Consider the following 14,552-nt stretch of genomic DNA (forward strand, 5'->3'; position numbering starts at 1 on the left):
CAAGGAGAATGCAACAACCAAAGCGTATGTGTAAATCCGCCTTAATTTCTGGCGCTGTGAAAGTCTCCCGCAAATAAAACGGTGCTGAGAGTGGAAATATGCCAAAAGAGCAGGAAAAAGCATGTATGTACTTTTACGGCGGCCACCGTGGTGTGATGGTAGCGTGCTCCGCCTACCACACCGTATGCCCTGGGTTCGCACCCCGGGCAAAGCAACATCAAAAATTTTAGAAATAAGGTTTTTAAATTAGAAGAAAATTTTTCTAAGCGGGGTCGCCCCTCGGCAGTGCTTGGCAAGCGCTCCGGGTGTATTTCTGCCATGAAAAGCTCTCAGTGAAAACTCATCTGCCTTGCAGATGCCGTTCGGAGTCGGCATAAAACATGTAGGTCCCGTCCGGCCAATTTGTAGGGAAAATCAAGAGGAGCACGACGCAAATTGGAAGAGAAGCTCGGCCTTAGATCTCTTCGGAGGTTATCGCGCCTTACATTTATTTTTTTTTACTTTTACTATAAGATACGTTTTTATGCAATAAAATTGTTGTTTTTTTTTTTTTCACATTTAAAAATGCTGTTACTAGACTCTTGTACTAAACAAATCTAATGAACTTGGGTATAGAAATTTAGAAATCCTAGAAAATTATTGATGATTATAGCCTTGTAAGTATTTATTACTGTTAAACATAAAATGAGCTGAAAGGCCGTAGTTAAATAAAACACAATATCTAAAATTGTATTTTTGTTTTAATTCGTCGATATTTCGATTTCAGTCTGAAATCATCTTCAGCAACATATGACTATATTTGATTGTCGATCAGGTTAGGTTAGGTTGAACTGGCCGGTCAATAAAGACCTCACATAGACTGAATGTGTCCATAGTGTTACCAGAATTTGTTTGACGACCAAACGGAAGAACCCCAATCAGGTGCCAGGACATATGTTATAGAACAACTCCGTCCTCTTGAAAAATAATAACAGTTTCCTAGGACCCAGCTTAATTGCTGCCTCAAGATCTGGCAACTCTGCCACCCCTAATAGCTGGAGCCTTGACTTGGCGAACGCAGGACATGAACACAGAACGTGCTCAGCCGTTTATTCCTGCAGCTCACACTTCCTATACTTGCTGTTACTGACGAGGGCTAACTTATAAGCATGTGACGCCAGAAGGCAGTGCCCAGTCAGTATGCTCATCGTGAGTTTTAGGTCTTCTCTCTTCAGAGCTATGAGCCACTTTGTGAGTCTAATATCGTAGGTTTTGCACATGATCTTAAAGATTTTGCAGCCCCGCGCTTTTGTTCACGCCTTTCCTGCTTGATGCATCATATGCAACTCATGTCTCCTTTTGATTTCTCTCAAACGAATTGGGACGTCTATCGTCGACTCAGCGAGTATTGCACCCTCCTTTGCCAACTCATCGGCCTTTTTCGTTACATTCTATCCCTTTATGACCGGGAACCCAGTAAAGATGTATGGTCCGGCCTGAGCGAAGTTATTACAATGCTTCTTTGCATTCCAGAACACTACTTGATGAAGTAATGTGTGAGATTATTGCCTTAATCGCAGCCTGATTATCAATATATAAATTAACGCGACTGCAGCTTAAGCACGCTTCCTCCAGAATTTCTGCTGCTTTCTTCACTGCTATAATTTCCGCTTGAAAAACGCTGCAGTAATCCGGCAGCCTGTAGGATCTACTTATTTCTGGGTCGACACAGTAAACAGCAGACCCAACCACCTCCATTAATTTTGAACCATCCGTATACACGTTTATAGCACGTTCTACAATTTCTGCACCCCGGAACCAACCCTCCGGCTCAATTGTGGCCCCAATATCTCCTTTAAAGGTCAGGCACGGGACCATATATTCCGTTTGCCCGATAGATGATAGCGCTATTTTGCTGTGGCCATAAGGCCTGCACTCAAGCTGCCCCGAGGCCTTAAGCCTTGTTGCCATTGCTAACGCGATGTTTTTGGCCATTAGGTCTGCAGGCGGGATGTGCAGAATGGCATGCAATGCTGCTGTCGGGGTAGTTTTTAAGGCTCCCGATATGTTAATCATTGTACTCTGCATACCCTCTCAAGTTTCCTAGCATCCTCTTGCATGCATAGAGTGCCGCGGAGGCTTTCTTCGCGACACCTTACTGTCTAGTATGACTCCTAGATACGTTGTGCTATATTTTTCTTGCAGGGTTACTTCTCCAAGCGTATGCTTGGTCCAATTAGGGACCTCATACTTCCTAGTAAATAATAATAGATCGGGTTTTTCCACGTTGGCGGTTAACCTGACTCCAGATGCCCAGGCATGTACATCCCAAAGTACCCGATCCATCAGAGAGCTGAGTGTTGTTAGGCTTCTTTCGCTTATAATGAGAGAAACGTCATCAGGATATGCGGTTAATTTGACTGGTCATCCGTCGAACCGCCTAAGCAATTGGTTTATAACCAGCGTTCATAGAATTGGTGATAAAATCCAACCCTGTGACGTTCCTCTGTTTAAAGATTTCGTTGCATCGCACAGACCCCAATAGGCACGGTCGTCATAACACCCTGGATTCTGGCAGCCTGGGAGTTCTTAGTCACCGACATCCCGCCGCCCTCCTAGGAGGCGAAACCGCGTATATGTCAGTCCTAAAGAGCCCCGCCTCATAGTCGGGCGCTATGGAGTTCAACTAAGCCCTCACACCAACGACAAGGTGCATACCCTAGTGAGGGTGGAAAAATAATAATTTTTTATTATTATCGCACTTAAAAGCAGAAAACAGAGTGAGAATGTGGCGAAAATCACTGAGTAGTGAAAATCGAATTTATAAATACCTGGAACATAATTTAGGGACGCAGTATTTTAAAGAAAGCTTTACTCGTGCAAACACAATGTGGATTTTCAAGGCGAGATGCGACTAAATTTATTTATAGGGGAGGTACAATAGAGGCTGCACACTCTGCAACCTCAATGAAATGCTGATCCTGATTGAAAATAACTGATTAACTATATTACTGGTGCTCTGAAATACAGAAAACTAATAATGACAGAATTTGAAAATTTTTAATTTGAATATAAAGAATAAGCGATTAATTTTGACTTTGTGTTTTCATTTTGAAATTTTGAATAGATTTAAGCTAGAAGCCAAATTTATATAAATCCAACAACTCCGACAGATGACTAACAGGTCATTGTCGTCTCTTTTGTGGATCCTTGCTGTTCACGCCCTAGGACGTCCCGTAGTCTGCTCCTTAGCGCCCCCCCCCCCCCCCCCACTACCTTCCAGCAGCCCCGCTGCTCGGCAAGCCACAACAAACACCCACTACTGCTCGCGCCACACGGCTCCACCAACTCATACGGCTGCTCCCACTCATACCTACAATCTCCGTGGTAGAGTTGGGAGCAATGCCGAGCATCAGCCCTGCCCCCCCTCCCCCCTTTTTCCGACAGCAATTGTATAGGTCAAGGATACGGACTCTTAGTCCCTACCTCCCTTTGCACCGTTTGCCAGCACAGAATATATATGTTTGCGACATCCGCCCAATGCAGCTCCTGCCATGGACGGTGCCACTTTCCTAGATGTTATGGTCCCCGCGACGGCAACCCCCCGACGGGTTTCATTGCGCCATGATGCCAGGCCGCATACCCAAATACACCGGGTACCACAATGCTTACACAAGGACGTACAGTCCCAGGGCCACAACAGCAGTTAGGTCCTAACCTTCCACAACCAAGGCGTAGTCACCCGTCACTTACTCCCAGAGTGACGACGTCTCTCCCTATGCACTTCAGAATTCTGCAGCTAAACTGCAATGGATTAACTGGCAAGATCACGGAGATAGTCGATTTCATGAAGCGGCACAACATCCGCATTGCTGCGATTCAAGAGACTAAACTCACAGCAAGATCTGCATTGCAGACCTTTTATGGGTATAATGTCCACAGAAAAGATCGCGAGAGCGGAAATGGAGGCGACCTCGCATTTATCATACACCACTCTGTGCAATATCATATATTTGATCCCGACATCGACCGCAGGGACAGTGTCTTAGAACGTCAAGGATTATCTGTCCGGGCGGGCGATGCAAATCTAGAAATCATCAACATCTACATCCCTCCTGTCACCTGTTGCCACAGTGGATACCGCCCTGACGTCAGCGGCGTACTCACTGGAAACAATTGCATTATCTTAGGCGATTTCAATGCCCATCACGATCTATGGCATTCGAACTTGCGGGTGGACAGTAGGGGTGAGATGTTGGCGGATCAAATAGAAGAAACGACGTTCTGCACAATAAACGGAGACGCCCAACACGTATGGTAGGAAGCTGTCACAGTTCGCTGGATATATCAATCGTGAGCGCAGAACTTGTAAACTGCGTCAACTGGCAGCCGATGGTGACATTGGCATCCGACCACCGGCCTATACTTATTTCGGTCGAGCGTACCGCCGACCTCATCGTCACAGAAAAATGCACTTTCATAAACTTTAAAAAAGGAAAGTGGGACGAACACAAATCCTTATCAGACAACCGCTTTGCTGCCCTCCCTATCGCGACTGATGCCCACCAAGGGGAGCGTGCTTTCCGCAGGGTCATTGACTCCGCCTCGGCTCGCTTCATTCCCGCCGGTAGAATTCCCGTAGTCCGGCCCCACTTTTCGGCGGAGGCCGCGAATTTAGCGAGAGACAGCTCGATCCCGGCGACCCCCAAATAAGGCATATAAACCAACGCATCAGATTGCTTGTGGATGAACACAAGCGGGCGAAATGGGCGGAGCACCTAAGCGGTTGTAACCTCTCTGCCGGTGTAGGTAAACTTTGGTTCACCGCAAAGCCCTATCGAATCCGTCTAGACACAATGACAAAGTTTCCATCGCCTTTGGCGATAAAGTGCTGTCGGATGCAAAAAAATGCACGAGCGCTTTCTGCCGACAATATATAATACATTCTACGGTCGACAAAGATAGACGGAAGGCCAATAGACACGCACATTAACATAAATTCAGCGCGCCACCTATTACCATCACCGCCAAAGAGATTGAGGATGTCATCGGTCATGCTAAACCATCTAAAGCAGCGGGCCAAGACGGCATAGCCATGCCGCTGCTTAAAAGCCTAGGGAAAGAGGGTTTCAAATATTTAGCACATGTCTTCAACCTGTCTCTTTCCGCCTTTGTCATTCCCGAAAAATGGAAAATGGACAAGGTGGTCCCGCTACTAAAGCCTGGGAAACCAGCTAACATAGGAGAGTCATATCGCCCGATATCTCTCCTATCGCTAGTAGACAAGACGCTTGAAGCCATTTTGCTCCCCTACTTCAAAGAAAATTTGCAACTAGCCTTTCATCAGCATGGCTTCAGAAAACTCCATAACACCACCACCGCGCTAAATGCTATTAGCAACCAGATAAATTGCGGTTTAAATCAAAACTCCCACAATATAACAGTACTCGTTGCGCTACACCTATCAAAAGCTTTTGATACGGTCAACCACGGCACGTTACTGCAAGACCTGGAAGGGTCTACCCTTCCCCCATGTCTTAAAAGGTGGACCACAAATTATCTGGGTGGCGGCAGGCATCGGTGCAATTTAAAAACGAAACATCAAAACAAAGAAAAATTAAACAAGGGGTGCCACAGGGTGGTGTCCTATCCTCAGTTTATTTAATTTATACATATGTAAGCTACCTTTGCCACCAGAAGGAGTTACTATCGTTTCCTACGCCGATGACTGTCCAATAATGGCCACAGGCCCAGGTCCACAGATCGATGAGCCTTACAACAAAATAAACGGCTACCTCCCTGATCTCTCCAGTTTTTTCGCCTAGCGGAACCTGGCATTATCACCGAATAAATCCTCCGCGACCTTATTTACAACATGGAGGTCCCAAATGTCGACCATTTTGAACATCCACGTCGATGGCACTACGCTACCGGCTGTCCTACACACCAAAATCTGGGGTGTGACGTTCGATCAGGATCTACATTTTGGTGAGCATGCAGCCGAAATTGTACCGAAAATCCAGAGCCGTAATAAAATCCTCAAATCCCTTGCTAGCAGCACTTGGGGAAAGACAAAGAAACGCTCTTTACCATATACAAAGCAATTGGCCAGCCGATTGCATGCTACGCGTCCCCTATATGGTCGCCAAGCCTAAAAACTACTCAATGGAAGAAGCTATGTGCCTGCCAAAATACTGCTCTGAGAACTGCCACGGGCTGTCTTCTTATGTCCCCAGAACACCATCTACATAATGAGGCGAGAATACTCCCCATCAGGGAGAAAAATGAGATGCTAACCAAAAAGGTCCTGTTGAACACCGAGAAACCTGGACATCCCAAAAGACATCTGATTGATGAGCCAACACCGCCTAGGGGCTTAAGCAGTCATCTCCGTAAGCAATTTGAGGAAATACGGCACCTGAGAACTCAGCCGTATGAAGCAAAAAAACACAAGCAGGTCCTCATTGAACCCCGCTAACAGGCGTCGGACCTTTATGACAGGAATTGCCCGGTGAATCCAGTACTCAAAGAACAGTACCCAAAACTTGCGGAAGAGGAACGCATATTCCCCAGGGAAACGGGAGTCACTCTAGCTCAACTTCGTTCTGGATACTGTAACAGGCTAAACTCTTACATATCCAGAATCAACCCCGACATACAAAATGTATGCCCGGCTTGCAATGTGTCCCCACATGACACTAACCATCTCTTTAATTGTAATGTGGAACCAACCCCTCTAACACCCCTTTCATTATGGCCCACCCCTGTTGACCATCCTTGGACTCCCGTTAGAGGATATTGATGACAATTTGTGATCGGTCGCACCTATTAGGTGGGGCGAAAAACTGCTACAACAACAACAACCTGGCCTCCCTCAACTCACAACACACGTAGTCACCCGTAACTTACCCCAGGGTGACGACGTCTTTCCCGTTACACTTCAGACTACTGCGGTTGCACTGTAATAGGTTAACTGGGAATATCACGGCGATAGTCGATTTTATGAAGCGGCACAAAAATCCCGGAAATCCGAGAGAACGTGACCTTATGAGAGAGCACGACCCCGGGGACCCCTAAATAAGAGACATAAACCAATGCATCAGATTGTAACCTCTTTGCCGGTGTAGGTAAGCTTTGGTTCACCGTAGAGTCTCTATCGAACCAGACTAAGCACAATGACAAAATTTCCATCGCCTTTGCCGATACATTAATTTTGGATGAGCAAAAATGCGCAGCGCTTTCTGCCGACAATATGTAATGCATTCTGCGGTTGACAGAGCTAGACGGCGAGCCAGCAGACGAGCGCACACGTATAAGCACAGCGCGTCCCCAATTATCATCACCGCCAAAAAGGTTGAAGATGCCATCATTCATACTTAACCGTCCAAAGCAGTAGGCCCAAACGGCATAGCCATGCCGATGCTTAAAAACCTTGGCAAAGAGGGATTTAATTATCTAGTGCATGTCTTCAACCTGTCCCTGTCCACCTTCGTCATCCCCGAAAAATGGCCTAGGTGGTTCCACTATTAAAGCCTGAAAAACCAGCTAACGTAAGAGAATTTTATCGTCCGATATCTCTCCTATCGCCAGTAGCGAAGAATCTTGAGGCCATTCTGCTTCCCAATTTCACTGCAAATTTGTGTCTTTCCTATCATCAGCATGGCTTTCGAACATAGCACTACCACCGTGCTAAACGCCATTAATAGGCAAATAAATTGCGGATTAGATAAAAAAAATCCCACCACGCAACAGTACTCAACCGACTGTGATACAACCAAAAATATTGGGTGTGAAGTTCGATCATGATCTAGCTTTTGGCGAGCATGTAGCCGAAGTTGTGCCTAAAATCCAGAGCCTTAATAAAATCTCTTGCCGGAAACACTTGGGGTAAAGACAAAGAAACGCTCATTACCACTTACAAGGCAATTGGCCGTCCGCGATATGGTCGCTAAGCCTAAAGGTTACTCACTGGAAGAAAATAAAGGCCTGCCAATACACCGCTCTCAGAACCGCTACGAGCTGTCTTCTTCTGTGCCCAGAGCACCACCAACACAATGAGGCGAGAGTACTCCCCATCAGGGAGAGAAATGAAATGCTGAACAAACAGTTTTTGTTGAATACCCAGAAACCTGGGTATCCCAACAGGCATCTGACTGTAGAGGCCACAGCTCCCAGGGGCTTAAGAGATCATCTCAGTAAACAAATTGAGAAATTACGGCACCTGAGAACACCGGCTTATGAAGCAAAAAAACACAAACAGGTACTCAGCGATTTCCATAAACTGGCGTCGGACCTCCATGCCAGGAATTGCTCGGGAACACAGTTCCTAAAGAAAAATACCCAGAACTAGAAGAAGAGAAACGCACCCTGCCCAGGGGAACACGCGTCACCCTAGCTCAACTTCGATCTGGGTACTGTAAGAGGTTAAACTCTAACCTATCCAGAAACAGCCCCGACATACATAATGCATGTTCTGCTTGCAATATGTGCCCACTTGACACCAGCCATCTCTTCAACTGCAATGTGGGACCAAAGCCTGTAACACCCTCTCACTATGGTCCACCCCTGTTGAAACTGCAAGTTTCCTAGGACTGCCGTTAGAGGATATTGATGACAATTTGTGATCGGTCACGCCTATTGGATGGGGCGAAGCGCTGCTACAACAACAAAATATATGTTTGAACAGAAAAACCAACAATAAGTAAATCCGTATTAGAGCACGAAAATTTACAAACAATATTGGCACGCATTTTATAAAACTATCGTTGACATTTTCATATTATTCATAACTGCGCATTTTTCATCGTAGGCGCCAAAATCGCCCACCATGAAATGGTGACGATTTTCGGTTACATAATACTTCACTTAGAAATTCGACGGTAATGCTTTCATTCATTTTTGCTTTTATTGAACATGGTTTTTCGCCAACAAGAGCAATGCAAACGCGGCGCTAAGTGAAATACGTCGGGGTGTTGGGTTGGATTTATTATTATATGCTCGTAACAAACCTTCTCTAAGCTCATTAATTTAATTAAAAGTTAAATATTTTTAATCGCATATCCATATTTGATTATTATATTCTTCTCGAACTTTTCGAAGATCACTTTGTAACATTGAGCAAAGACTGTAATGCCCTAAATTTAATTTTACTGCTTTAAATTTACAAGCGACCTATTTCAGGCTGCGGAAAGAATTATGTAACAGAATCACATGATAATAACCCTCCAATAAGGTCATTTGATAATTTAATATTCATTAGTTTTAGTTAAAACAAACGTAAAACTCGCTATTCATATTTCCCTGATTTCACTTTTTTACACTTTACTGCCTTCTTGCTATGGACGGCAGTGTAGATAATTAAGCTGGCAGAGGTCGTTGATAATGGAAATGAGCTCCGTGAAGCTGGAACCTAAATATGCGAGTTATATAAAAAAAACCATATCTCATTCGTTTGTCCATGTTTGTCCAGGAACAATTCTCGTTTGCCCACCTTTCGTTAAAAAGTTATTTAAAAACAAAATTCCGTGTGAAGTTGGCATCTTCATATGTGAGTAATTAAAAACACCAAATGTAATTCGTTAGTCCACCCTTTGTTAAAAAGTAATTTCCAAAAAAAAAAATTCGTGTGTAAAATCGGCACCTACATTTGCGAGTAATTAAAAAAACCGGTAATTGTGCAGTTTAGGGGCCCCACCCTAAATTTGAGCCAAAATTTTCAAGTAAGGTATCTAATGATGCGTACTTACGTCCAGATTAAGAATCCGAAAGCGTTTCATCCGTTTAAAACTTGTGAGGGCTAGAATTCCAAATGGGGTTATTTCAGTGATTCTTATATTTAAAAATTACCTCGGTTATATATGAGAAATATATATCAAATTTGCATCGGGTATTGACAGATAACACACCACAGCGAATTAATTATTTTACAAATTTTTTTGCGTTATCCAACACAGGCAAAACTTGTCAGACAACTGAGAAAAGGGAGAGAGCGCAGGTGTCAGGTTCTGCCACAATCATATCCTCTGCTATTTCCGCTTAGGATCGACAGCAAGTAACATCTTTAAAGTTTTTATAAATTGCGAAGTTATTAATCCAAAGTTTTTTAGTCCATCGCGATTAATTTTCATTGAACAGTCAAGACAATATTAAAAACAAAAAAATAATATTGGTTTGAAAAAAAGCCCTAGTTTTATCGATTTAGAAGCACAATACAAAATATTCGCACAAGAAAGAATCCCCTCTTATAGGCCATCTTTAACATCCGATGCGATTAGGAGTTAAAAATATAATTTATTAAAGGGGGCGAGGTTCCTTCCCTCGAGGAAATCCGTCTAGGGAAAGGTACCCCTCCCCTTGTCCAGCCCTCGCTGTGAATATCCAGCTAATATCATACCGCCGTAAATTTAGCCAAAAACTATGATATTATTTCATAAAGGTAGAGAAAGACGGAAGCAAGGCTTAGAGTGGGGTCCCATCTGCGCCGCCATTCCACGTGGTATGTAAAACCTATTAAAAGAGAACCCGAACCAATACGCAGAAACTAAGAACATAACTTAAAACATACATACTTAGTAAGTGCAATTTAAAAAGAAAAAAATTTAAATAAAATACGAAACAACAAAAATACCAGAAAAATATATTCAACCGCAATCATACTATGGCCCTAAAAAATGCTTCCAATAGTTTCCTTAATTTACAATTAACCAAAAAAATGCTTCTTTTTAATTTAATTTCTTTCAAATAAATTTTCGCTCAATGGCACTTTAATATTTTTGCATCTAAATATTAGTGTAAAACTTTAGCTAATAACTTGTAAAAAAAAAAGAAAAAACAAAAAGGAAAGAAAAACAAATTTATTAATAATTATAAATTAAAAAAAGAAGAAGCTTTATCAAGATCAAACAAAAAAAAAAGGAGAAAATACACAAATGTATTTAAAAAAAATATTAAATATGTAAGCTGAAACTAAATCAGTTTAAAAGCTAATTTAATGTAACTTTGGCAGCAACAACTACATAATATACACATTTATTCAAAATGTAACCAGAAGCCAACTATAAAATAAGTAATTTACATAAAATTCAAAACAACCTGTTTGCGCAAACATCGTTGCAGCACCCTGTTCAATGTAAGCAAAACAAACAAATATACATACATAAATATGCAAATATGTAAGTTTTTGTGAGTGTAAATTAAATCATAAAATACTATAAGTTGTACTCATCATACAGCTGGATATCAACAGTTAACGCATATTTTCATTGATTTAATTTAGCTCAAACTGCGTTAATTTATATTTCGGTATATTATTACAAACATAAATATGTAAGCATTTTTTTTTTTGTATATCCAGGAAATCGCAGCTGAATTGAATTAAGAATGAGTAAATGAAATATATATTGGAAACATAAATGTAAGAGAATGAGAATAAATCTCTATTTTTTGGTAATGTAGTGCTTAGCAATAAATAACATGAATAAAGAGTAGAATATCGGTTAAAGTCTTGTGAGTTGATCATGTAGTCGAGGATTAGTGTTGGTTTGGTATGGGAGAGTTGATATAAAACTCTCAATACTTTCGTAGGGCAGGGAGGGAGAGTAAATAAAGAGGCAAAGCAACACCACAGACATCCTCTCATAGGTGTATTGTGTTTTTTTTCGCATTACTTGGTTTTTGCATAGTAATTCTGTTTTCGGTATTTTGGCCAATGTTAGATGCCATGTGTTGTGTGTGTGTAGATTATTGCTCTGAGTTCAGAGTAACGCTTGTCCGTCCGGTTTTCCTATTACTATGCTAGTTAAGAGAGTCCGTCCGTATATAGAGAATATGAGCTGAAAGCATTTGTTTTCTTTTTGAATGAATTTTCTGTTCGGGTTTATTCAATAAAGTGCATGAATTAGTTTTTATATATACTTACACTAGGGTGGTTTGATAGGAGCAAAAACCCCGACCTTCCGACTGACTAAATTAAGCCTGGTTAATGCAAGCATGCACGCCCCGCTGCCTATTCCCTAGTGTCGGTCCACGACAAACTTATGCGCGAAAACCTGGTTTGTCTGGTGTTCCCGCACCTTTACAATCTTTTAAGCGCACAAATCACATCCGGTTTTTTTTTTCGATAGATTAATACAATCTCTAATTAATATGCAATAAAGTAAAAAAAATACAAAAAATACACTCTAATCACTTGATTCGTTGTTGAAGAAAATAACAGAAATTAACAAAAAATTGCTCTTGTTTTTCTCCAGTCAGAATAATGGAAGGTGATAAATAGAGATAAACAATCACGCTCTATGTATTTTGTTTTTGTAATTGTCTGAACGGTTAGTAGTTCAATATTTTTCCGGACAAGAGAAGATACGTTGTTATTTTATCGAACCAAAGCGTCGAACATTTTGTACAATACCAAATGTGTCAACTAAGGGATGAACGTCAAAATTACAAACAGCCTCGCTCACCTGATGTAAATCTCAGGTCTAGAGTTGCATTTTTGGTACGTAATACTACTTCAACCTGAGTTGTAGTTGATAATTTATTAAAACTTTGTAGTATTTACAGATGAAATAGTTGCATATATTTCCGAGGAAATATAAATAAAGAAGATTTGTAACCTACAACAATTGCGGAAACATACGGAAAGCAAAATTTATTTAAATGTTTTCCTCAGGTAAAATTTAACTTCTATGATTGTTTTACACAAATGCATAAGGGAAAAATTATACAAACTTTTCGGTCACTTCAAAGCAAAGATAGCGCAAGGCGTTTCATTGTTTTTTCGTATGACGTTGTCAAAGCGTCGGCACGCAACCAAAGCGTTTATGTAAATTTTTGGATGCTTCGCCCCAACAGTTGAGTTAAATTTATGGCAGCTACTATAACTTGCTACACAAAGTTTGTTGAATGTTAAGGGATTTAAAAAGTTGAGAAATTCTCAAAGGAGGATTTACAAACCTTTCATCGCTTTAAAGGCGAAGATTTTTATAATAGCTGTGTTTGTTTACATCTATAAACGTTTACGCTTAAAACTTTATATTGACTGCTAAGCCTCAAACTTTAAATACACCTCTGAAATTGCTGCGCATAAAATTAGTACTACTAAATTTCAATACGCATTATACTCAGATGTAACTGAAATATGTGCATATGTTTCACCTCAACACTAATTTTATGTATCACCTCTAAAAAATGGTGTGTATCCACTATTCATATGTTATACACTATGGCCACCAGAGGTTTGTGTCTCCGATTTTAGATACACTCTGTTCTGTAGCTAGTTATCTAACCACTGCCGCTAGATGGGTCTCTTAAGCATTATCTATGCGAGGATAAACATTTTTTTTTACGCGCAAACGTAAACGTATACGCGTGTAAAAAAAACACGGCTAATAACTATGGGCCTGCCAAAGCGTTAGATCGATGCAACACAACTCAACATCTATGTAAATCCGCTTTTACTTCTGTTCTGTGAAAGTCTCCCGCAAATAAAATGGCGCTGTGAGTGAAAGCAAACCAAAGAAGTAGGTAAAAAATATGATTGAATGAAAGTTTGCATAATCTATCAATTTTTTGTAATAACATTGTTATTTTTTATTCAAAATTCTGTTACCAGATTCTTGTATTACACAAATATAATGAACTTGGGTACAGAAATTCAAAAAATCCTACAACATATTTTACCGATATACTTTGTTGTTGAGTTTAAAAAGTTTTTCACAATAATTTGAAGAACTCTACGTTTTCTATGCTTTTTCACTTAGAGGAGTATCTTCATGTTTTAAATTAACTTTTTAATGAAAATCAAATGCTGTGGAACAGGAGCAACACTTTTGTAACTACATAAACCCTGTTTCAATCTTTTACGTCCCTGCACAGAACCAACAATGAAATCCCAGGTTTTCACGTTATGCAAACTTAAGCGAATGCCTGTCAGAAAGAGGTCAACACAGAACAGAGAACAGAAGAGAAGCGAAGAGAGAGAAAGAAAGAGAGAGGAGAGAAGAGAAGAGAAGAGAAGAGAAGAGAAGAAAGAAAAGAAGAGGAGAGAAGAGAAGAGAACAGAAGAGTAGAGAAGAAAAGATAAGAGAAGAGAAGAGAAGAGAAAAAAAGATAAGAGAAAGAAAAGAAAAGAAGAGGAGAGGAGAGAAGAGCAGAGAGAGAGAGAGAGAAGAGAAGAGAAGAGAAGAGAAGAGAAGGAAGAGAAGAAGAGAGAGAAGAGAAGAGAAGAGAAGAAGAGAAGAGAGAGAAGAGAAGAGAAGAGAAAGAGAAGAGAAGAGAAGAGAAGAGAAGAGAAGAGAAGAGAAGAGAAGAGAAGAGAAGAAGAGAGAGAGGAGAAGAAAGAGAAGAGAAGAGAAGAGAAGAGAAGAGAAGAGAAGAGAAGAGAAGAGAACAGAACAGAAGAGAAAGAGAAGAGACGAGAAGAGACAGAGAAGAGATAGAAGAGAAGAAGAGAGAGAAGAAGAGATCAGAAGAGAAGAAAGAGAAGAGAAGAGAGAGATAGAAGAGAAGAAGAGAAGAGAAGAGAAGAGAGAGAATAGAGGAGGAAGAGAAGAGAAGAGAGATAGAAGAAAGAGAGA

The 14,552-nt window shown here is 41.2% G+C and overlaps 1 protein-coding gene across 1 annotated transcript in view; it reads left to right on the top strand.

The window, feature by feature from the left end:
* Positions 1–14,148: 14,148 nt before the first annotated feature.
* LOC137241669 (nucleolar protein 58-like) overlaps positions 14,149–14,552 on the top strand; it is a gene marked incomplete at its 5' end in the record, with an annotated part of 5,040 nt that continues 4,636 nt past the window's right edge. Inside the window, one exon of the mRNA XM_067769166.1 lies at positions 14,149–14,283. Within this exon, the coding sequence (XP_067625267.1) occupies positions 14,149–14,283 (135 nt within the window). The remainder of the gene's footprint in view (positions 14,284–14,552) is intronic.

This window comes from Eurosta solidaginis, chromosome 2, assembly GCF_040869045.1.
Source record: "Eurosta solidaginis isolate ZX-2024a chromosome 2, ASM4086904v1, whole genome shotgun sequence".
NCBI classification, from domain to species: domain Eukaryota; kingdom Metazoa; phylum Arthropoda; class Insecta; order Diptera; family Tephritidae; genus Eurosta; species Eurosta solidaginis.